The sequence below is a fragment of the Falco biarmicus genome, chromosome 5 (genome assembly GCF_023638135.1).
Source record: "Falco biarmicus isolate bFalBia1 chromosome 5, bFalBia1.pri, whole genome shotgun sequence".
Lineage (NCBI taxonomy): Eukaryota > Metazoa > Chordata > Aves > Falconiformes > Falconidae > Falco > Falco biarmicus.
In genome coordinates this window covers 61307654-61332765 of record NC_079292.1, presented here as the reverse complement: position 1 = coordinate 61332765, position 25112 = coordinate 61307654, and the positions used below count along the sequence as shown (strand labels likewise).

The following is a 25112-nucleotide window of genomic DNA, read 5'->3' as shown; positions in this document are numbered from 1 at the left end:
AAGGGAATCATAAACCATAGTAAAGGCACTGGCCTGACAGGCAAAAGATCTGGGAAAACTTGAATTTATACAAGTAAACGTCTGAGTATGAATTTACAATTTTGTGACAAAACTTGCAGAGAAGTCCCTTCATGGTGAAGTCAGTGTGACACAGACTTGCCCTATTTTATTTATCACACTGCTTCTTAAAGCAGGATTTCAGTCCAGCACTGGGCTTGAAAGCCAACGATGATGGTGTAAGTCTGAAGAGTTCCCATTGAGCAAGATGCTAGGATCATGCGGACACAAAGAAATGATACATAAAACACTTATTTTGCATATAAGCATATCCTAAAACACTATTAAAAATATTTGAAGGAGGGAGCTTTATTGATTGACCTGAACAAGCACAAAAGAACAACAGTAATTATTCTGACAGCAGCGTAAGGCATATTCCTGTGACAGACTGACAGGAAATGCTTGAGGTAATATGCAAGAATATACTCACTTCTATGTATACTGGGGACTCTGCTGTATTATCTGCATTACAAGTCATTCCCTTACAGCAAAGCACTTGGAAATAAAGCATTGTGTTTGTTCCCAAAGAAACAGCGAAATCCCAACACCAACCGCAAGAAGCTTCAAAGCTGTGATGTGGAGCAATAAGCACTACCCTCAACACTTGCGTTTCTTACAGCTTTCAACAGGAAACACCAGAAGTAGAGGAATTTGCTGGAGAACACAGGCCTGTAAAGCCAGGGCCTTGACAGGGCTTTCTCCCTTGGTCACTGCTGCCCTGTAAAAAAAGCAGGACTGAGCACACAGCCCCTAGCCCGTGCAAGTGAGAATGCTACCTGGGGTAATGAACTTCGTGTTTTTTCCCAAAGCTGGTAATGGGAGTCACTGCTTGTAGGGCTGTCTGATTTAACTTGATTGCAGCTGCCTACAAAAACAAGACAGAACAGCTCTTCTACACACTTACTTTACATTGCCACATAAAGAACAATGTGATAGCAAGTTGGAAGGAATGAACTGAAAGACAGAAACAAGCTCCTACCTCTGGATTGTCAGTGAGATAGATCTGTCTGGAGATGTTGTTGATGGCACATATCCACTGGAAGGTAAAAATGCAATTGAACTCTTCAAGTTCACTTGTATACAAGAATAACAACTTTAAGAAAATATTTTTACCTCCTCGTATTCTTTCTTGCTTTCTGCTTGAAGGGTTATACCCCTGAAATATAAACAGCGTATCAGTGCTAATAGCGGACACCAGGACTGTTTGACTCCAGGTCTTACAATAACATCACCAAGCTTTGTATCTATTAACCATGAAAGGAACAAAACCCACAAATAGGCTGCAGCTAAAGGATAGCGCATCTGCCGTTCAGGCAGTCGTGGGGGAGGACGGGAAGGAACGTGCTTTTAATTTGGAAACACCCTTCTGGAAACCCAGAAAGGCTTACTATTACAGCAAACATGTTTTACATGAAACAGCATCTGAAAGGGCAGGTGTGACTGGCTGTCCTCAAATAAAACCTGTCTCATACGCTTTGCCTGTAGGAGTAGTGATCTGAAAGCAGTATCTTCTGTCTTCACAGTCTACAGCCATAACAGAGCAGTTGTCCAGGTCCTGAATCAATCCTCCAGCTACTGCTCCCCTTGGCTGACACATCAAGTTGCCACCTTGAGTGAAGAAATACAGTCTTTCCCAAGTTGTAGTCACCAGACCTGTTTTACTAAGGAGAAGATGCAGTGATAAAGACTCATTACTATTTAGAAATTACTCCAAACATACGAAACTGCAAACATATTCTGATGCTAATCTAAACCTTACGTCCGACCCTAGAATTTTTTTTCTTATGATGAGTCTCTGTTAAGAAGTAAAAGCAGCACCTATTCCTAGCAGAGACTAATCCTTACAGAAAGCTGAAAAGTTAAACTGCTTTGAAACAACCCAAATTAAAAACATTCGCTGCAGTATCTCCTTGTTAAGGAATGAAAATTATTGGTATTGAGTGACTGACATGAAATACTATTAAGCTAGACCAAAAAAAAAAAAAAAAGGTATTTTCAAGCTGAAGAGCAGCATGAACAATTTCAGTCAAAGAATCATCATTTTAAAAAGTATCTTCTGCAAGTAGTATCTCACAGAGTCCATCTCCTCCCTAGCTATGGAGTCCTATTACATTGTAATCCAGCTCTGAGAATGCATGCCTTGAGAAATTAATAAATGTCCACTCACAACAACAAAAGAATTACTAGTCAAATAGAAACGAACTGATATTTAATCAATCCCATAAACAGGGTTACTATATGCCACAAATGTACATAGCTCCTGCAGAGGTTGATGGAAGGTATTACTTGGAAAATTTGCAGAAGTAACTCTACGTATAGTATACATTCAAAGTTATGCGTTTGCATTACACAAATAAAAGCTTTATGGACAAAGGAGATTGTTTATGAAAACATGTACTAGCTACAAAGTATAGCTGTTTCTTTTTGTAAACACTATGTTTTCTTTAGCCTTAAGAACTGGGAACAATCTGAACCCAGCCCCATCAGTTTCTAACTTTAGCCACTTGAACACAGGAAATCATCCCTGTAAGTGAATTCAATCAGAAGTAAACTTCTGTTTTCAGGAAAATAGTCTTAAATGCCTCTGATTTGGTTTAAGCTTCTAAAACACATTTCCAAAGATGACAAAGACACTTAGGAGCTGAGGAGTACAGCTACCATAGTCATTCAGGAGCCTCAAACACCTTACTGAGGAGTCTTTACGACCTAAAAAACATGTAGCAACTAGTCAGCAACTAAACAAACCAGTAGGTAGCAACAGTCTTACTTTCTAAGATTAAGGTAGCCAGCCTTCTGGATGAGATTTCTATTGATAGCAGGTGAAGTTACATCAGAATCTGGGATGTAAACAGATTCATTAACTGCAATTAAGTCCTGCTGGGATACCCTCATTTTTTCAGCTTCAGCATCCAGCTCTCCCTGTATGCTGGGAAAAAAAACCAAACAACAAACAATATAAGAATAAACCCAAAGCCACCATTAGTCAATTTATACCAGGATATAGCTAACACCTGTAAGCCAGAATGAATAAAAATACTAGTTGACATTACACTGGAGAGTCATTCAAAGGCAGAAGTTCATTTTTAGGACTTTACAGGAAATATCATGTAAGACTGCATGTCCAAGGCTTTCTCTAAGGACTAGATAAATCACTGCAGTTAGGAATGAATAGAAGGAAGAAGCATACAACAGGGAACTATACTCCCAGAAAATGTCACCTGAGCCTAAAGAGACAAGATGCACATACTCTGTCTTTGGCAGGCGGGCAGCAAAATTGCAGCCAGGATTTCCCCTTGCCCTTTATTTTGCAAGCCCAGCTAGAAGACATTATTCTCCGTATGTCTCATACAGTAGCTATGCTTTCTTTTCTTGCAATTTGTACTAAACAGTTATCTTTTCCTCAAACAATATATAGAGATCAGAATTATAAGCTTGTTTTTTAAAACCAAAATGATCACACAAGAAATGCTTAAGTGTTGAGAGGGAAATGTTTGTATGAATTTACAGTGCTGAACATATACAGCTGTTGCCCCAGGATAGCAACACAGCTCAAAGTAGGCTTTACTATACTGTATCTTGGCTTTCACAAAACTTTTTCTAAATGCTGCAACTGTAACATGTAGGAATTCCTGCCAGGAGACCACTGCCATGGACTTTCAACAGCAAGTTTTCCATGAATTCAGAACAACACAGTAACAAAATCTGTTGTTCAAGTCCCATTTTAGCTTTACGTTCCTTTATAATACTGTCTTCCACTTCGGTGTGATTCAGAAAACATCCTTGGTGCAGGCTGGCAAAACTGAGCTCTTTTTGAACATACCTGTAAAATCCAGTTTGCTTAAAGTGGTAACTGTGAAGGGGTATCTGAGTGCAAAATTGAACTCAGAAAGTAAGTGATAATTTGTTGCAGAAGCATCACACATATATATACAGACACATGTGGCATATGGGGGAAACAGAGCAGCTATTTCACTAGAACAAGCAAGCAGAGAGGCCACAGTCGGTCATCATATGACAGTGAAATATCGTCTTTTTTTTTCAGCTCTGCTGTCAGACAATCATTGGGAACCACATAATTTTCAAAGGTTCCCACTGACCACTTGACAAGCCCACTGATAAACCTGCCTTGTTTCCATCAACATCAGTGTTTCATTTGTAGACTCTTGTGATCAATACACACCAACGCAATGGGCATAATCAGAAAGCAACAAACAGCCTCCCATTTTGAAAATGTGTCGTAATTAATTAAAAAAACACTATTAAATATATACTATAGATAGATAGATATACACCATACATAAAAGGGCTTAGATCTCCATGTCAGCTGCAAGCACTATTTGGCACATCTGTCGACAAGGAAGTAGAAGATGGTTTTAGACCACCTGCTTGCACTTGCCCTTCTGAGAACCTGAGGTCTGGTTACACGTTCTGTGAACTGAGGTCCTGAGGGAGCTAGCCAATGTTCCTGCAAGGCTGGTCTCTATCGATAATCTTCAACAGTTCGCTGCAGCAGGGAAGGTTCCTAATGACTGAAAAAAGGTAAGTGTCACACCTGCCTTTGAGACAGGTAAGAAAAATAATCTGGGGAACTAAAAGCCAGTCAGCCATATGTCAGTCCCTGGGAAAGTTACAGGGTGAATTCTCCAGCCATTTCCAAACACACAAAGGACAAGAAGGCAACTGGGAACAGCCAGCACAGATTTAAATCATGCCCGACCATCCTGATCCTGATCATGACCTTCTGCAATGCAATGACTATCTTGGTGGACTGGAGAAGAGCAGTGGATGCTGTTTCACTTGGCTTCAGCAAGCCCTATCACATGGTCTCCCATAGTATGCTTATAGCCAAACTGGTGAAATACAAACTGGAGAAGTCTACTACAAGATGGGTAGAAAACATGTCTGGGCTACTGAGCACAAAGGGTTGTAACCAGTGAAACAAAGGCCAACTGGCACCCAGCTATTAGTGATGTCCCTCATCAGTCAGTTCATCGTCACCACCCACAGGCACACCCAGCTGGAAAGGCTGACTGGCAGATAGGGCAGAGTGCGGGCTGCTGTTCGCAGGGACGCTGGCGTGCTGCAGAAACGGGCAGGCAGGAACCTCACGAAGTTCAGCAAAGACAAATCCAAAGTCCTGCCTGGGACGGAACAACTCCCTGCAACTGTAAAGGACGGGAGGCATCTGGACAGAAAGCAACTTTCAGCAAAGGACCTGGGGGTCCTAGAGGACAAGCTGAACTTGAGCCAGCACCATGTCCTTGTGGCAGAATTAGGACAGTCACATCCTGGCCTGCAGGAGCAAGAGTACAGCCAGCGGGTCAGAGGAAGTAATTATTCTCGTCTGTTCAGCACTTGTGAGATTCCAGCAGGAGTACTGTGTCCGCTTTTGGTGCTCAGCACACGGAAGACAGAAACAAAGTCAATGGAAGAGCTACCAAGATGGCTAGTGGGCCAGAACACGGGACATGAGAAGAAGCTGCGAGAATTGCTTTTCAGCTTCGTGGGATGAAGGCTAAGGAGGGGATCTTAGTGCTTAACCACCTGACTGGAGGGTATACAGCAGATGGAGCTTGACCCTTCTTGGAGGTGTGTAGTGAAAGGATGAGGGACTGGACAGAAGCTGTAACCAGATGCTGTGTGTGCCATGTGTGAGAGACAGAGATGCTCAAAATTTGCCTGGCCACAGTGCTGAGCACTCTGCTGGAACTGACCCTGCTCTCAGCAGGAGAGTGGACTACATGACCCCTCGAGGTCCACACGGCAGCAGCTGTTCTTTGACTTTCAGAGAAACAATACCAGCAAATATTTGATTTCTTTATTAACTTTTCCAGGCCTGAGGAGTTATTAACTGTATCCAGGCTACTAGGAAAACTCATGGGGTGGAAACATAAGAGTACTTGTCAATGCATACCTTAGAAAGTCCTTAACACCTGCGCCTATAGAATAAGCAATTTTCTCCCTACTTCCTGCCCCAGTGGTTAAACCTTTTGAAGAACATGGGCACATAACCCAGGCTGTAACAGCAGGACGAGAGATCCATGTCGTCCACTACCTTGTCTTTCACAGTGGCAAAAAGCCTGTGGAAAAGGACAAGGCAAGTACACAAATACATATGATTCTTCCCTTTTCTCCTCCCCAGTCTTTTGTTGAAGTTGGTGTTTTCCTGTAACTGCTGAAGTAATCTAGAGACACAGTGCCGCATTTAAGTCAGCACTAAGCAGTATCTGGCTGGCCAGATGAAGAATGACTCTTGCATCATGCTGCTAGTCTGTTTCATATTACTTCCAGCTTTTCCACATCTTTGGAAAGTTGAGACTTCCTAAGCTCCCATATCATTTCCAGAATGAGACCAGCTGCATGCATCTTACCACCTAGCCAAGTCATATGAGAGGCCGAGTTATAAAGGCTGAGTAATACCATCAGATCTGAATTAAATTAAGCCGTATTTTGCAAGCTAGTGCCTTTCAACATAATCATTAAATGTCAGAGTAAGAATTATTTAAATTTCATTTTGAAATAAAGTGGAACAGTACTGTGAGTTTTTACATAAGTGCTACTTCAATGAATCTTTTAATCAGTCATTGTTGTTGCACCACAAATTCCTTGCATCAAAACTGCCCTTGCATCTTCATGGTTCCTGAGATTGGATTCCACTCCCTAAGGCTATTTCTCCTGTCTCCAGAGTAGAAAGCAGAGAAAAGCTGATAATTCTGAAGTTATATGCATTTGTGGCAATGAGACCAACTGGTTACTGAGAATATTTTCATGATCTGTCTTATGTGTTTTCACACTGTTAGCAATATTCACTGTATAAATGAAAATATTTCCAAATATGAAGACTCAGTGTCACAATCCACTTAAACAGATGCAAGACTACATCACTGCTGAAATTCTGCAGGTGCACAATGGGTCTCATCAGCTTATTATTCCAAGAAAACAAATCTGATAAATAAAACACTTTTAGCTTGATTAGCAAGCAGATCTGACTCACTGAAGCCTTGTGATCCCCAGCACTAAAGGAGGAATGGAGTGGGCAGCATGGTTTTCAGTGGCTGTATAATCTTAAGTCATGAAACTGTGTCCTGTGTCAGTAATTGCTAAGCTGCACAGTGTCATTCAACTTTTTGCAAGCTTCTCTTTTTGTTTTTTTTCCAAAGCCATCACACTCCTGCACTAATTACATTTGACTTGTACTTTCAAGCTCTGCTGTGTGACAGACCTAAAATACAAAAACCAGACTCAGCAGAACAAGTAAGCATCCTGGTTTTGCTTCCATTTAGTACTGTGCACTATCCGGAATTCAAATTCATCAGACTTTGGAAAACAAGGAGTTATTCTATGGTGAGGATCCAGTGGCAGGATCCTCACTGTGCCTGTAAGACACAAGCAAGATGCTCTCTGCTTATTAAGTAAAGGGCACTATTTCAAAGGGAGTTAAAAATCTGTCCTCCAGTTTATACAACTGCTGTGTAGACGGCAGGGGGATTTATTTCAGAAGTGAGTGTGAAAAGATAAATAAGTAAGGTACAGGAAGTAAAGAATCATTTAGTAAAAGAACTTACTATACAGGGAAATTAATTACAACACTGTTCTCAAATTAACAATTTATTTAAAATGCCACCAGTCAGAATAAGTAATGATTTGGCTACAGTCTGATATGAAAGGTATGAAGCAATAAAGTGAAGGACTCGGTCTAGTGTTCCAGCTGATTTAAGATCAATTATTAATGTTCTCTCTGATTACATTTTAAATGTAAAGTTTACATTTACAGGGACTTAATTATAAAGCAAATGCCAATCTTCACGACAAGTAGAGGACAGGGTGTGGGGGTCACTGTGTGTGTATATAAGAAAAAATAATCACAAAATTAAGAATACATAAGTGGGGCAGTTTAATGAAATAAAGCCTTAGTTAGCCAAAGCAGGCAGAACTCAGTAAACTGATACAGCCTATACTGAATGCAATGAATATGTTCTCTAGGGGAGGAGTTTGCCTTACGTAGCTACAACATCAAACACTACAGGACCTAAATCCTTACTTGAGAAGTTAATGGATTATTGTTACAGTATTATTACAGAAGATCCAGTAAGTATAAATACCTCTAATTCAGAATGCAGTTTACCTCTATTATATTAATTTTGTTAACGCACTTCAAGCCCAAATTCCATGCTTTTGAGTCCAAGAAGAGACATAGGGATATAAGCATGTGAACACTTTGTAGTATATAGTTCTTGACTATCCTGTAAAAATACTCTCTGCAGTTCACTGACAGCATTTTCCTTTACATGCATAAACATACCTCCTTTCCACCTGCTGCTTTAACAAAACATGCCCAATGACAAAAGGGAAAGTATTGCATTACCTTTGAACCATGTCTGAAACAGATGACAAAAAGCTGTCCATTCTTTTGGAAAACATTTCTGCTCCTTTCTTAAAAAAGTTGATCTGAAAAATACCAAAAGATGGACAATGGAAGCTGTCTTGTTTTTGGCAGACAAGTAACAGATTGTGGGAACTGTGTTAACAGCAATTCCGTTATCAACTGATGCATCTGGCTGGCGATCACATGGTCAAAACAGCTGCATTTCCTTTCTTTGTGTTTCTCATTTTTGCAGTCTTCCACCCTTTCACACACCCTTTTCACACACACAGAAGCTACTGGCTGCTGACAGGTACGTTCCAATGAACTTGCTGAATGACTGAAATAAGGGAACAGGTAGCCTTCTCCCATAACAGCACTGTGCAGAATCGGGTCTAGTGATGCCACGAGCATGCATGGAATGCCACCACATTAAAAGGAATGGGACACAAATCATCCATTAGATTTAGCAGTCCAACCTGGACTACCAACTCCAATTTGGAAATTTTTGAACTGCTACAGCAAAATCAGTCAGGAAAGAGATGAAGCATAGCTGTGCTAGCAGAAGCCTCCAGCACAATCAGTTATATCAACTACAGATTTACCATGGATTTTATTCTGCTGCAGGAACTAAAAAAAGCTACTAAGGCCAAAGTGCGCATTTTGTGACAGAAGACGAATTCACTTAGCTGGTATGGCTCAGCAGACACGCAACAGCAGCAAAGCACTCAGTGCAGGCTTGACCTTGGATTACCTGCTGTGGGGTACACAGTCATCATTAGGATCTACTGGCAACTGTGTGAAACACAGACACGCTAGTGCATGTGTGCAATTAATTAGCTTTAAAATAATAAATCAAAAAATGGTGAACTACTCTGGAAAGAAGCGTAAAAGCAAATTCCTGGCTGTTAAGCAATTTATTAGCTATTTCATCCCATTTTACTTGTGATTCCACTCTTTTTCTCTAACCCTGGGACATGGGATTCCTCTTACTTTTAATTCAGATTTCTGCAACCATGTTAACGACCACAGACTCCCTTTACAAACAAAGGAGAGGAAGCATGCTCTCTTAAAGAATGATTCACCTATTTACTTCAGAAGCCTAGTTCAGGAGGGAAAAGCTCGAAATTCCACTGATGATAGACTGATATGCCTAGCTTAGACATTGATGTCAGTTTTCAGTCAAATAAACCTGCTATTAGCCACTGCGTCCAAAAATTCCTTATGGCCTGCTCATTCATTAGAAATGTGAAACATGACACATTTTGAGTAATTAATACAGAAAATATATACTTATGCTGAAGATTAACAGTATTTAAGCATCAGTATCAACTGGCTTCTGGCTACTCAGTCATTCCCATGACAACCTAAAACTTTCCTGTATAAAGCACTAAGATATGGCAGTTTTGCCAGATAAAATACAGGGAAAGAAAGTTCTGTTTGGCTTCCAGTAAAGGAAACTGACACAGCTCTTTCATTAGGATAACAACAGCAGAGAAGCAGTGTGAACTCCCATGGTGGGGAAAGTGACTAAATTCTCATTTAATACCTGTTCTATATGGGGTCCATGATCTGCAAAAGACACAGGACAATGGAGATGACAATCCACACTACAGTCTCAAAGATCCGTATTTTCTGTTTTCACAGCCCAATTCTCATTTTCCCAACACTTTCTTTCATCAGTGTCAAAGCACAACAGGCCCTTAAAATCTGTGGCAATGAGAATCAAGTGCTGTGAAAATACTAGTTTGCTGATCCTCCTGACATTCTGGAGAGTTAGATTATCAGTATTACTACTGCATTTTACAGACCTGAGAAATGCTCTATCAAATTGCTAGCAGAATAAAGATTAGAAACAGGATTTGCCAGCCTTATGCTCAATCCACTCCATTGTTCTGCCCTTCCAGTTCTCTAGTGCATGCTCTGTTCCCTATCGTGTACACTCCTCATCAGTATGCTGAACACTATGTGCCAGGAAGGGAACTGCTACATAAGAGAGTTTGTGCAGAGTAAACAGTGGAAGTAAATGCTGCTCCACTGATAGCTTAGCTGTGAAAAAATTAACCCCAGGCTGATTTTGCATATAAATGTACTGGAATTTTTTTTTCATTGATGTCTTTCCTGAATATCTAAACTACGCAACTACATCTAAACTACTCAACTAACAGTTGATTTATTCTAACAAAACTGATTCTAACAAAACTGTTGTTAGAATCTAAGCAAGCTGAATAAAAGTATTTCCTTTCCCTGTTATCATTTGTCAGTTCTCAAAAAAAAATAATAATCCAGAGCTACAACGTTTTCCTTTTCCCAGGGACATGTCTAAGTGATATAGATGTGTTACTGTCCATACCTGTCCTCGTGTATATCCTAGCATAGGTTCCATCATTGCCACTCTCTTCCTGTATTGCAGAGCATTCAGGGCACAGTAATACTGCAGAGATGAAAGGTGCTGCTTTCTTCTTGCATTTGCCACTTCTTTTGCCACTTCTGCCTTAAGCTGAATAAAATTGATCATGGTGTTACTATGCACAAGGATATATTTACATTTACTGATTATTTTCAAATTATCTTTAAAACAACTCTCATTACAGAACTTCTTCACATTAAAGCGAAAGATGAGAAACGAAGAAAGCAAATCCAAAACCCAAAGCAAGTACTTCAAGCCCTTCTCTGGCAAGGTACTAAAGCATTTGGGGAGCCCCTGTGACTACAAACTATGTAAGTACCACAACTAAAATTCTGTATCTGATCTCAATGCAAGAAGTCTACTTGCAGCTGAGATCACAACACAAGCCTGCAAGTGCAGAATTCAGAGATGAATAATTCATAATATGCTGTATCACATTCCGTTCTGTAATGCATTTCCTTTAATGGCCATCTTGTAGAACTGATGCACCCTTAGGATAGGGCCAATCACACTCTTTTTGGCATACAGGGATATATTTGGGAACAGTGGTCCAGTGGGCAAAGAAGAAGAAATGTAAAACAATCCCACCAACAGAGTTACGTGTACTGTAAGTGGAATGACAATCCATACAGAGAAATTTAGGAAGAAGGTAAATGCGAGTAAATGGAATGCTTTATAAACAGCAGACACAAGGCTTCATGACAGTTCACAATGAATTGTACCCATTGATACAGCATCATCACATCAGCTGTACAACAGTAGGCCTATACAGATCTATTTATAGTCATTTGGATTGCCCAAGAGCTCCCCTGCATCTGAAGGGCTCTAGTTCAGCACAATACTTGATCACTTGCCTAACTTGGGGAAAACAGGTATAACTTTGCTGAATTCATGTTTAAAAGCTTTGTGTCTGCTCGGAAACGAAATCACAAGCACTCTTGAGCTACTGTGAATTTAACTGAGGAACTCTCCAAAGTTCATAAGTGAACAATGATGCAGACAAAACGGCTGATGAAAACTTTTCCTTTTCCCTTTCATGTTCATTACCTTTTCATTTTCTTTCCTTTTCGGTAACCTGCTATACTTTGCCATGGACACGTCATGTTCTGTAGACAAGGAATATTATTTTTTTTAGAAATGTGATGTGTGTGTGCGTAGATTAAAAATGTCTTATGTGATATAACAGGTGCACACCATTAGAAACAAACAAAACAGGGAAACATACCATTGCTAGCAAGGCCAAAAAGATCCTTCAACGTGCTTACTTCTGGAAAAGAGAAATCAAATATTCAAAGTAAAACCAGCTGTAAAGACTTTGTTCAACTGAGACCGTTTATGGCATATTTAATGCCTAAGTCACTAAGTCCTTTCACAGCAGAGATGCATGTTGTGCCTGTCTTGATAATGATAAACCAGATCAGCTGCTAGAGAAATGAACAGGCAGATAGCAAATGAAAAATTGAGTGTGTTTACTTTCTTAATAAAGTTATCACTATGAAAAAGATTCCTATCTGCCAGTGTAGTTTACCCAAAGAAGCACCATTTCAGTATGCTTGTTATGACAAAAGGCCCAGCACTATCATAAAAGACCGGCAGTTCTGAACAACTTCCTGACAATGCTTATGTGATACTGAGAAATCCAAGTCCCAGAGACGTAAGTAAGCCCCTTTACTGTACATGAACCTTCATCAATGTGGAACATTTTTTGCTAAATTTCTCTGTGAAAAGAAATACATATCTAACACATCTGACTGCTGGCTATAATGCTTACCATAACAAACACTGGTCATGAGTTTCTGAAGCTAAACAGGCGACTTAACTCTGTGCTGGGTGCAAGCTACTCTCAAGTGTGCATATCTATGTATGCTGCAACTGGCAAAACCCTTCTCAAAAAGCTACAAAGCAAGCACATTCACAAGAACAGACATTATGCAACAGTGAAAAGGGGAAACTGTAGGATGTCATCATGGTCTCTGATTACTTGCAACAACCTACTCATTGATCAGCTTCGCACCACCTTTGTCTCCCTGGAACACTTCCTCATGACTGATGCAGAAAGACAGAAATTCTTCCCAGGTGTGACTATCTTTAACCTAGAAGTTTCTATAGTGTTCAAGACACAGACATAGGAAGATCAAAAGTAAAAACAACAACATGGTCAATCTTCCTTGCTTCATCCTACAATGAAATGTCAGTATGGCCAGGCCTCTACTAAAAACTGTTCTACAGCCTCTTGTCAGAGAAAAATGGAGGTTGTGATGGATGGATAGAAAAAAAAACAACTTTGACATCCAGAGGCGTTGAAGAAAATTTCATTTTTTGTGATGAAGTAGTTGAGACTTTGATTGCAGGCTTCACTTGCATTTTCTTCTTATGTCTTCTTTTATGAACCAGGCAGCAGAACCCATAAAGATGGAAGCAGAATCACTGTATCAATGAAGCCACATTAAAGAGGGGGGAAATTGTTTATAGATCTTACCTTCCAAATCCTGCATTATATTTGACATTGTATGATAAACAAGATATCCATTAAAATAAACACCTTGATGTCTTCACTTCAAATGAGATGCTACCATATGAGGAACCTAAACCAGTCATTATTGTGCTGTAGTTGTTTTGTTTCCCATCAAAATGATGTCTTTAAAAGTACATAAACAGGACTGAGATTAGCTAGATTAAAAGTGGGTTTAAAAAAAAAAAAATTCTGCAGTAAAAACTCTTATTTCTTTTGCATGAGTAGGTTAAGATATCGTTGACCTTGAATGTGACCTTGTTTCTTCTGAAATTAACACCAAACATTTGCATTATTGCTTTGCTGTTTAATGAATGTCGAAGTTTGTACAATCAGGTTACTTGGAACTACCTTTGCATGGCAAGGATTTAAAGACTGACTCCTTGAAAGGGAGGGAAAATACTATACTCTGAAGTTAAAAAAACATTTTTGCTTGTTTTTTTACAAACAAACAAATCCAATCTTCTGAAGCTGCATAAATACTACTTGCAAGCCAGATTAACTGCTAAACTTCGCTTCTTCAGGCAATCATAATATCAACGATTTCAGTGAAATTACACTAATGTAAAAGCAAAGTGACCCAGCAAAGAACAAAGCCGTGTATTTTCAAACTTGCACCATATGGTGCATAAAATGTGATGTGATGAACTTGCACTGTTTATGTCTGAGTAAAAGCATGCACCTGTCAATGAAATTCTGTAGCAGGCAATAAAAAAAAAAATCCACAAAAAAAAACTTTTCTGTGAATCATCAAAGAACAAACTATTACATGGCACTATGTCTCCCCTTACTATAAAATAAGCAAGAAGGAACACATGAGGAAAATTAAAGCTTAAAATAAAATTTACCTGTGAGATCCTTTTCCCGAAATTGTATTATTGGGAGAACCATTGTATCTGCAAGCTGTTTTGCCAGTTCAGAATGAAGAATATTGAGCTGAAACAGAGAATAGAGCAATACTCTAAAACACAGTGTAAATAAAAAAATTAAAAATAACAGCACTCTGTAGCCTGCCATTTGTGCCCAGCAGACAAAAAAAGGGTATAATAAAATGTCGATTTTATTATAAAAATAAAAGAAAGGGTACTTCAGTGTGCTTCAGTGCTTAAAATACATTTCTCAAGATATCAGAGACAGACGGGGATTTTCCCCTAAATGCTTAATTCCTGCCTGGTGTTTTCCAAGGATCCAAGAACTTCTTGGTTCCTGCATACTGTTATTAGGGCAGTTCACTTGACCATTAATTCTAATGCTTAACAAATCAGGATTTAATCTTAATTAGCTTTATTAACCAGTTTTTGTTAGTGTCTACATCACAGAGTTACAGTACCACCACCATGACTAGAATCTCTTTCCATTCACAAGGGTTATCCAGGACACAATCACAACAGGGAGCAACCACGGCGAAAGGTCCCATTCAAATGTTTTACCTTTAGAGCAGTTTCCCATTCCTGTTTTTGTAAGCATCTCTCTAAAATTCAGCACATGGAGACCTATTTTTAAAGCACTCATGTGACACTGTTTAGGATGAAGGCAAGGCTCTACACACCAGCAGTGGCATGCTAAGAATATTAGATGGGTTCAGGTAGGACAAGTAACAATCACACTGCCAGAGCGCCTGATACTACAAACCAGGAGCGCACCACATGCTGACATATTCTGCCCATTTGCTCACAGTAACCTGGAGGCCTCTAGGTGAGGTTATGCATGTAAGGATGAAGTACTTCCCATGAGTAGATACAAAACTAAACAAGTACAACTCAATCGTGTAGAACAGATAACTGAGGAACAGGTACAAGGGGTAGCTAACACACAGAAAAGGAGGCTGAGGAATGGAGTAGGTTCTTGTGAAGGAAAATGTGACTGACAGAACTGAACAGAGAGCCTCGCGGCTCTCTGCTCCCAAATGGGATGTCCTCTTGCACCCGGGAAGGAGAAAGTTCTGGTTTTGATTCATTCATAGTTGCAGACAAGTACAAGACTTGTGACAACAAACATAACTTTCAAGTATCCCCTGAGAGCACATGTGCAGTAGGAGAAGTCTAATCGAAAAGTTACCCTTTGGGATTCCTCTCACTGTAGTTAAGTTATCCATGTGCTCTAAAATTTTTAACTTGTTTTTTGCCCCACAAAACTCTCCTCTCCAAAACAGCAGACCTCAATCCACCCTTCTGCCTTATGAATGGAAGCCAAAAGTAGACTAACAAGAACAGCACCTTTCTGATGGCACAGCCCTGCTCACAACAGAAAGTGCAATGTCACAAATGATACTTAAGCAATAAGGACCTAGATACCAAGATTATATTGAGGTGTTATATGGGCAGGTCTAACAAAAGCATTTAGAAAGATCCCCAGTACTTAGCAGCAAACTGCTAAGGGAGTAGAAGTGTTCAGCACACACAGCTGTAGTACCCCACCTGCCTTCAGCAGGCATTTCTGCCACCTCCCCCAGACACCTCTGGGTTATGCATGATCTCACAGCAACTAAACTGCAACTTTACTAATTTATAGCTGCCCTGCATCCATCCCTGGCAAGTTTTGGCTCAAACTGCAGTGTATAAATGGAAATGTCATTCTTAAATGAAATCTAATAAAAAATGGCCCCTACCTAGATGACAAGTCCTGCTTCAGCTTCTTTTCTAATTCTCCTACTTAGAAAATTCAGCTTTGCTCTGAGGACAGCATGTGGGATGAAGCCACAGAAACAGCTCTAACCATTATGAAAGGCTGATATTACCATAAATGATTCTACAAAACCCAGGCACAATCTAGCCTTCAGTGGAAAGGCTCAGAATCAAAAGGACAAAGCCCAAAAGAAAAAAACACTAATATTCTATAATGTAAAAATAGAATATTGGCAATTCAAATTACCTCGTCCACAACTTTTGAAAAGTAATGAAGAGTGGATATCACTTCTTCATCTCCTTTACCTAAGGCAAAATGCTGGAAACAGAAACACACATTTGGTCCATAAATCAATAAAGGTGAGTATAAAATACGTGTTTTACTACAAAGGTAACGAATGCTCCTACAAAATGCAATAAATGATAAAAATAAATGGAAAAACAGTAACTCATTAGTATTCTTTTACCCTTTTACCCTGCTCCTCTTGTTTTAAATGAATGGATTTTAGACAACATATAATTAATGCTTATTAAACTAATTTTAAAGTCATAGTCATACCATAGGAACAAACTGGCTTGCATCTTCATAAATTTATTAACTCACATTTTGCATTTTATTTCTTTTAAAGAACAGCCTTCACATGAAAACAAGTAAAGCAAATGAACTTGTGGACACCATAATATTTACACAGACTTCTTCACAAGTGCTGAGGCTGAAAAGAAATCCGAGTCGTATGTTGAACATACCTGCTTTTCATAAGCAAGGAGCTGCTTCGAAAGCTGCTGTGTGGCAAGACACATTTCATTCTACAAACAAAAGTGACATGTCAATAGAAATAATGAAAGGTCTTTAGCTCTGCTGTTACTACTACTTTGTTACCAGCTTCTTGACTGAATCTGCAACTACTTACACAAACATTCAGCTGTATGTAAACAACTAGTCCCAAAATACCTGCATAGGGAAGCAGTAACAACAGGTATGCTTCAGACCTAATCAACACACAGTTTCAATTTAACTGCTTTGAACAGAGGTAGGATTTGGGGTTTAGTTTTGGGTTTGGGTTCCCCCCCGCCACCAAAACAACAAAGCCAGAACAACCTCAAACATGTAAGCTGTCATACCAGGATAAGAATGTTTCATATTGGTACATCATCTTTCCCCAAAATGTACAGCAATGAAGAAAACCAGCAGATGAGTCTGTATATCATGCATTCAGGCTCAAGGAACGTACTGATGTAAATACAGTGCTTTAAGTTGATACAGAAGCACAAACCAGCACACAGATCTGTACTCTCATGACTAAACTGGACAGCGAAAGTACACACATCCTCAAGATGTGCTTATGCAAAGCAAGACTTGTAGTGAGGGTATTTAATTTTGCTTGACAGCTGGAAACAACAGACAACCATTTGGATACGTCAATCTTTAATCAATGTATTCCTAACACTTGTATATCAACTATTCTGTCCCCGATTTGTTAATAATGACTTACAACTGGAACAAAAGCAAAAGAGGATGGGGGGAACTGGGATCTGTCTTAACCCTCATCAAATCCTTCTCCTCCTCAGTAATGCAGAAAAGTAATCACTTTTAATTTAATTTAACTTCAAACCTTAACATAATCTGTTCCTCTCTCCAAACATGCAAGTTTGTAAAACTCAGAGCAACATCTGAACTGCTTTAATAGCACCCCTTATGCTGGGGCTGGTACAGAAAACCATTAAAACTGGGACAGAGTTTGTGTGCTCTCTTATTGTCCCTTGTCATCCTGAGCAAGCAGATCATGGCACAGTTAACCATCTGGGCCAGAGATTCTGAAGCACCATTTACTTTGGCCTGATTCCATCTCTGACTGACATACTGCATTACAGCCTTGTGCTTCTGCACCACCTTGGCATGCCAGGAAGGAGGGTTAATCAGGATAGCAAGGCCCAAACATTTAGCCAGAGTCTTAAGCGTGCCCAAGTGTTTAGAGAGAACAGACAGAGCCATGGTCTAGGTCACAGCAGCTGTATGTGAACACATGGCAGGAAAAGCTGAGTGAACGACTTCTGACCATCTTAAAACACTATGGTGGTAATACTCACTGGTGGCTGGAGATGGGAGAGCAGAGGCTTTCCAAGGTATAAACAAGGGCTCAGAACTGAGTTAATCTGGATCCAAACTCAGATCATGCGCACCCCATGATTCTTCTCACCTCATGGTGATGGATTAGTCTTGTCTCAGACCAATTAGTAATAAGCATTACACTTTCATGCAGTAACAACACCAAGGATTTGCAGGTTGGTTATGCAGACTGTGTACTTTTTAATATGAAAAAGCTTTACACAAACACTTGGCATTTAAGTATTTCCTGAGCCAGTGGATTGAAAAGGATGTTGTTCCTTATAATACATTAACAAACCTTGTTAAGGGCTTAGGCAAGGACAGGAATGAGCCTTAACTATCTGCCCCCAGGCTCTAAGAACACCTGAAAGACTTTGCCACTTTCAAAGTGGGAGCTAGCAAGCAATGACTTGATGACAGGAAGGATGAGACTCCTTGCATGTGGACAGATGACATTAAACAGGTTGGTTTGTATGTGTGTGGGTAGTGTCCAAAGTTGAATTTAAGAATACAAGAAGCAGCAGAGGTTCTTAGACCCGGGATCTTTTTCATAAACACAACCTCAAAATTAGAGCTAAGAATTGCAAGATTAAGTCCTCAGACAGCAACTGTGATACCACCTTTCAGTTGTACAGCTGGGTCAGGGTGAGAGAAATCTTTTGAAATAAACAAAGTGTTAGAAACATGCCTCTTTTTTCCCTTTTTGTTTCAGTTCACTTATTCCTGCAAAGCCTGCAGCTGTGGTCTGTTCTGAATCTGTAAAATAAATCCTTCTGCCTTAAACTTGCCGACACTAAAAGAAACTTCAGAACAATGGGTTGATACCAAAGGCATCCTTTTCCTTTCTGTTAGCCATTCTCAAAACTTGTTTTTTAGAGACTACCAGATCCTCAATTTCCTCACCCAATATCCAAAGAGTAACATACAGCATCATTACTTATCTGTGTGAGACAGTATGAAGATAGGCAATACAAAGAAGCACCGCCCAGTGATCACCACTCCCCAATAGCAGTTTCCAGTATATGACAGGATAATGGAGGGACACATATGAGGGTCTCAAAGGGACTTAAGTTAACAACATCATAGCAAGTATATGATCAGGTGACAACAGTCACATACAGACCTCAAGCAGACATGCATGGCATGCTACTCCAGCTACAGAACAAATTGATGGAAGGGCCTGACAGAAAATTTACTTTGGAATTTTGGGCTGATTTTGGGACAACAGTTCCACACATCACTGATATCCCACTGATGCCAGCAGGTCACATTTTTCATTTATAGACTCGGTTCTTTGCATCAGAACACCACAAACTTGTTGGTCAATCTCTGCCCATGTGGAAGAGTTAATCCTGGGTCCTTCATCCTCCCTCCCAACCTCTGCCAGACTTTGTTCCCATTAGAGGTACAAAATCATTTGTTCTATCGCTAGGAAAAAACAAACCAAAAGAAAAACCACACACCAATCAGTTGTAAATAAATCAAATTAAGCTAGCAAACTGAAACACAGCTACATTGCGTAAGGAACAGGAAGCAGGCAAAGTGCTCTGCTGACCTAGTGGTAATACTGCATTGCTAAGCACACTAATCTGGGGAAGTTTGGTTTAATCCTCCTCCTATGTCTTCCTAATCAGGCTTCTCCAACCACCCCCATCCCTGCCCGGCTGCTAATCAGTCTCAAGACTTAGAAGTTATTTGCATTGCTTCAGTTGACAGATCCACTACATCCAGGCAAATTATTTTAACAGGTTTTAATCTATTTCAAAGACATTTTCCCATGGAATACAGCAACATTCACTCCCCTTACCCTGAAGTATCTGAAATTCAGTACACCACAGCAAAAGAAAAGCCACGATACAATCCTGACTGCCTGCTTCACATCTCTTCCACATTACCTTGACATTTCAGAATTCATCAAGCATTTATGGAGTGGGAGAGCTATTGAAGAGATGATTTATCAGGCAGAAACTCAAAATACTGAACAGAAATCCAAGTATTCTAAATGAAGGCAAAATTAACCTGTACTGGGCATCACAAATACATTCATTTTCATCAGATGGCTTTACTTAGCAGGCAAAACATCACTGCAGCATTAATGTAGAAAAGTATACTAGAAGGAAGGCTGTATGCAAACAGGTATCAAGCAATCAGTTATGATTACAGATATGTAGACTTTTTTTTCTTTTTTAACATCAGCTGGCATACTAAGGCATGCTAGCCCTAGGCATAGATTTTAATAAAGTTTGCTAACACCAGTGCACATAGATAAGGTAATAAAAGCGGTGTCCTGAATCTAGCATTAATCTACTAGAAATGAAAAATCAACAGATTAAAAAAATCATTGTTTAATTCTCAAGTTATTTCAGTACCTTGCCTTTAAATAAGTCAGCAAGAAAATGTCCAACTTATTTTCTGATCTAGCGCCAGAGCAAAGGCATGTGATTTTTCTGGGCTGATTCCACCTTCTTCATTATCACCTTTATTCACCAAGCTGTACATATAATCAGAAGAGTATGATTTTTTCATACCCATTTGTAACAAAATCTCTGCTGTTAACCATTTACCAGTGAGGCAGTCTATCCCTTTTTAGGGTCTCTTTTTGTATTTTTCCACAATAAACTCTGAGGGCTAATACACTGAAGTCCAAAGATATTTCTGTAGACAGTCATCTAACAGACTACGGATTTGAGGGCATGTAAAAGATTAAGCTGAGCTATAAATTAACTTCTAAAGACAGAGAACTACTCCAGCGTGTCCAGTTCCAATCCCAATATAATGAAGCTTTCTGCAAAGCTACTTTCCTACTCCAGCTAATGCTGGCATTTTTAAAACTGCAAGTAACCAACAGACAGAACTGCCAAAGGATTCTGCATGTAAACAAGTAAAATACTGCTAAAGGTATTTATTCACGTACCCTGTACCCTGTACGTGCAGAATGACATGTAATAAAATGTGGCTTGCATCTGGGAAAGCTTAATGCCTCATAAATGAGGAAAAAAAAAAACAACCCAGGTAGGTGGTTGAAGGAAGAGGTCTGTGAGGCATTTACAGCCTTCTATTCCTTTCAGAACTAGGGAACAAATTCACCTTCAAAACTAGGCACAGCAAAGAAAGAACTGGGTCTTGATACAACAGTTTTATGCAGCATGTGCATATCATCTTCCTACAAAACAGAATTTTCCATCAATCTAGTAAATGCAACAGCCCTACAGGCTTCGGTTTGCATATTAAATGACTTGGAAATGTGAATCTAAGGCTGAAAGAAGCTAAGCCTCACATGGGTGCTCAGGCTGCCCAGCACTTTATAAGATCAAGCTAACATACAGCTTGCCCTGCTGCTGATTCACAGCATGGCACTCAGTCCTCACAAATGTGAATGGTTCAGCAAAGGATCAACCAATAGCTTCAAGAAATAGAAGACACGAGTCAGAACTCTGCTGTAAAACGGCAAAAGCAGCTACAGTAGGATGGCTACTTCAGTAGAGTAAGAATCTTCAGTTTCTTGCAAAATTACTATCAGCAGGGCATCCATACATCTACACCTCCTTGTAGGACTCAAAGCTCCAGGTATCGCTTAGTGCAAAGTTAACCTGCTTCCAGGTATGGTGACAACTCCAACTTCACAGGCAGTATTAAAAACAACTCCCATGGTTTTGTAAATACATTCTTATGTGATAAGGCTCTGCTTACCTCTGTTAGCAACATATGGTGAATATGCCTCAGGAAGTACAGAGGCATATGATGCAAACTTACAATGAATATGAAACAATAATATATATGCTATTTCACAGAAGTCAGTGCTGACAACTGTAGTAAGTGTTTCTCCTATCTAATACTTTGTTGAAGCTTCTTTATGTGGAACTTAAAATTTACAAAACGCTCATTTAAACTTTAATGTTTCAAAAGGTTTGGGGAAAAAAAAGTCTTACCATTTGAAAAGACAACACAATGTTCCCTCAGACACAAAAAGCAAGCAATTAAAAGAAAAACTACCAGTGCTTACTTGTCAGTTCAAGCACAACTAATTTAAGAATTCAGAACACCTGGGGTTTGCTATGCAACATAATAAATATGAAAATACATGCATGCCCTAGACAGCCTGACACTTACCTACTGAGTTATAACCTAGTGAAGTCAATACATTGAAAGATGAAACAAGCAGCACTGCTGAAAAATGCTGACATGAGGTGTCATGAATTTGGGGACAGAAGTAACACTAGTATAAAGCACTACCTAAAATAGCCCTGGACAGATTCAAGCTGTCCTGATACACATAATGTGGTACATATAACCCAGGACTATCCCATAACCGTCAAGAATTTCCTTAAGAGTCTGGACATAAAAAGGCAGTGGGCCCCTGAGGTTGTTGCCATTTTGCCCATGTGACTCTGGAATCACAAGACAACTGCTCACAGAGACACAGATGCTGACAATTCCCATGCTGTTCTCTCTCTGGATGTACTGGTAAATGCAACATGGGTTTCTTTTTATTCCTCTTCTGCCATCACCACTCTTAGTACCCAGACAGATTTGTCAGGAATAATGAGATTGAAACCTCTTCCCAATGACAAAATACTGAACCTTATTTTCCTCTAACGTACTTAACTGTTTATCCCTTCTAATAGTAGAGACACAACAGTCTCCAGAGTTTCTAAATGGCATTTTGTTTCAAGTGAAGATCCCAGCTGAGCCATTTCTAATATTATGATGAAGAACTGGAGATAACAGTAAAGCTCTGAAAATAGTTTACTATGGCAGTGGGAAGTCAGGAACAGAAACTGGGCATACTTTGCTCATACACCGCTCCAAGAGCCGCAGCGTGCAGCTTAAGCAAATGAAGTTCTAATAGTTCCTGCTAGCTGCATTATGTATTGCTCAGGTAATAGAATGTCCAGAATGATGAACACAACATTCACAGAAATCAGACAGCAACAATGCCAGATTCAGCACCAGGACTTGCTTGCAAGGACTACAGGAATAAACTCTGCAAGGAAGACTTCCTCTATAAGACCACAGACATGAAAACTACTTCAGGGTACCGCAGCACAGATGGGAGAATCACAGCAGGAAGTACAGTTATGTATGCACACAGATGTGGTTTATTTGATGAAGAAATACATAAATGCTTCACTATATTTACACACATGGCCTTGCCAGATCAGCTAAACCTCACTCCTTGACCACAGCTCATACACTTGGTTCCTGTGACTTCTTAATGACCGCATCATGCACTGCATCTGCCTTGTAGCACTGCAGTCTGTTTTTCACTGAAGAACTGCATGTGAGAAATAGTCACCACCCCATCACACCTGGTGTGGGTGCTCAAAGAGGTAAAAGCACTGTCCTGGTCCTGCACAGCAACCAGGGACTTGACACATTGAGGGCCTTGCAGCCAAAGGCAATCTGCCAGCAGTGCATCACCCAGCTGCAGCCTAGTGTTATCGGGTCTTCCACATCAAGTGGCTCCAGGTGCCTAGGCAGTGTATCCACTGCTACACCCTGCAATGCCTCCGCCCTGCAACAAGATGCTGCAGATCCATCCTTCCACTCTTGGGACAAAGGTTTGTCATTTCAAAGGTCTGCCTACGTTGTTTACTGAAGCCCATCCCAACTGATGCACCATCCCAACGACTGTCCTACTGTCATCAGAAAAGTTAAAGGCATGCAAAATGGTCCTGCTTGAATACATGTTAAGTCTGAAAAGTTAGGTTCCCAGCACCTAGCAGAAACCTGTAGCTTAAAAAAAAAGACGGGAGAACAAAAGGCACATTCAAAAAGTTCTCTACTTTCGTAAGTGTTTTAAAAAGCTCTGGGCAACTATTTCTCTTTCTCACATTCCTTTCAAACATGCTGATCCAAGAGTTTAGAGCAGCTTGAGCTGTCCATTTACAAACTTACTGCTCTGCACATGAAGCAGTGTTCTGGGACAAATATATGCATATATCCACATGGATAACTTGCAGCATGCAGTTGGTACTAATTGCTACTCCCCTGAGACTTCACACTGCATCCTTTCAGAACCATCAACCCTGTTATTTGATCACAAGCTGCAGTGGCTTGAATGACACTAAAAACTGAGTTTTCATCAAAACGAACACCAAACTTCTAGTAAACTACTAAAAAAAATATTGAAAATATGGTTGAGATCTGGGAAATTTTAAATTCAGAAGGTAGTTAGGAAGAAAACAAGATTAACATTTTTAAACTGTCTTAACTCTTTTGAGGGGACAAAAGCCCCAATTTTTCAATACTGTGGACTGGTAGAACCCACTGCTGTTTTGTCTGACTGCCATGACTGTGATTCCAGCCATTTTTACGGTCACTGCTTCAAAGTAGGTCAGTAATTGTAATACCTATTTTACAGATAAGGAAACCAGAGCAGGGAATGACAATGACTTGCAAAGACAAAATTCAAGTCAGGAAAACAAAAAGGCAAACTCAGAACCTGGCTTCTCAATACTCTCAACTTCTACACTCTCTCTACTAAATCACATTCCCTCTTAAAATGCGTTGGTAGCACTTCCTAATATGCTGCTATTGAAAGTGTCTCCTAACAAGAGCAAAAGTTGATTTTCTCTCAAGTTGTGATTAGGTCACACAGAAATATTACACACAGATTCTTCTTAACTGTCCATTCATGTTTAGTGGACAACTCAGTTTCACACTTCTCTTTCTACAGCAATTGCAATCATAAAATTTTGTAGTAAGGTGTGTGCCTCAATTTTTGAGGGTGAATCCAGTCAGAAAGTATGTTCTCCTTTGAAATATTCAGAAATGGCACCTGGAAAGAACATATTAATATATGCAAAGTTCAGTAAAATTAGGCAGAAATCAATGTTAGCCTATACAACACCTCCATTCTCTTGGGAATTAACCACCATATATGGCTGAATTAAAAACTTCCATTATTTTTTATTTTTTAAAAAATAACAGAATTTTGCCCCAATTTCAGTGTATTATTTCAAGTCTCATGCAAAAATATCAAGAACTTGTAAAGTATATATAGGAAAGAAGAACCACAAAAGGTTTCTTTTCCACTT

The 25112-nt window shown here is 39.7% G+C and overlaps 1 protein-coding gene across 1 annotated transcript in view; it reads right to left on the bottom strand.

The window, feature by feature from the left end:
* APPL2 (adaptor protein, phosphotyrosine interacting with PH domain and leucine zipper 2) overlaps positions 1-25112 on the bottom strand; it is a 38868-nt gene that overhangs the window by 6672 nt on the left and 7084 nt on the right. The window contains exons 3-14 of the mRNA XM_056338929.1: positions 16713-16772; positions 16213-16284; positions 14190-14277; positions 12055-12096; positions 11877-11935; positions 10773-10919; positions 8423-8505; positions 2825-2983; positions 1530-1718; positions 1171-1213; positions 1037-1093; positions 834-922 (exon numbers count right to left, since the gene is read on the bottom strand). Of these exons, the coding sequence (XP_056194904.1) occupies positions 834-922; positions 1037-1093; positions 1171-1213; positions 1530-1718; positions 2825-2983; positions 8423-8505; positions 10773-10919; positions 11877-11935; positions 12055-12096; positions 14190-14277; positions 16213-16284; positions 16713-16772 (1088 nt within the window). The remainder of the gene's footprint in view (positions 1-833; positions 923-1036; positions 1094-1170; positions 1214-1529; positions 1719-2824; positions 2984-8422; positions 8506-10772; positions 10920-11876; positions 11936-12054; positions 12097-14189; positions 14278-16212; positions 16285-16712; positions 16773-25112) is intronic.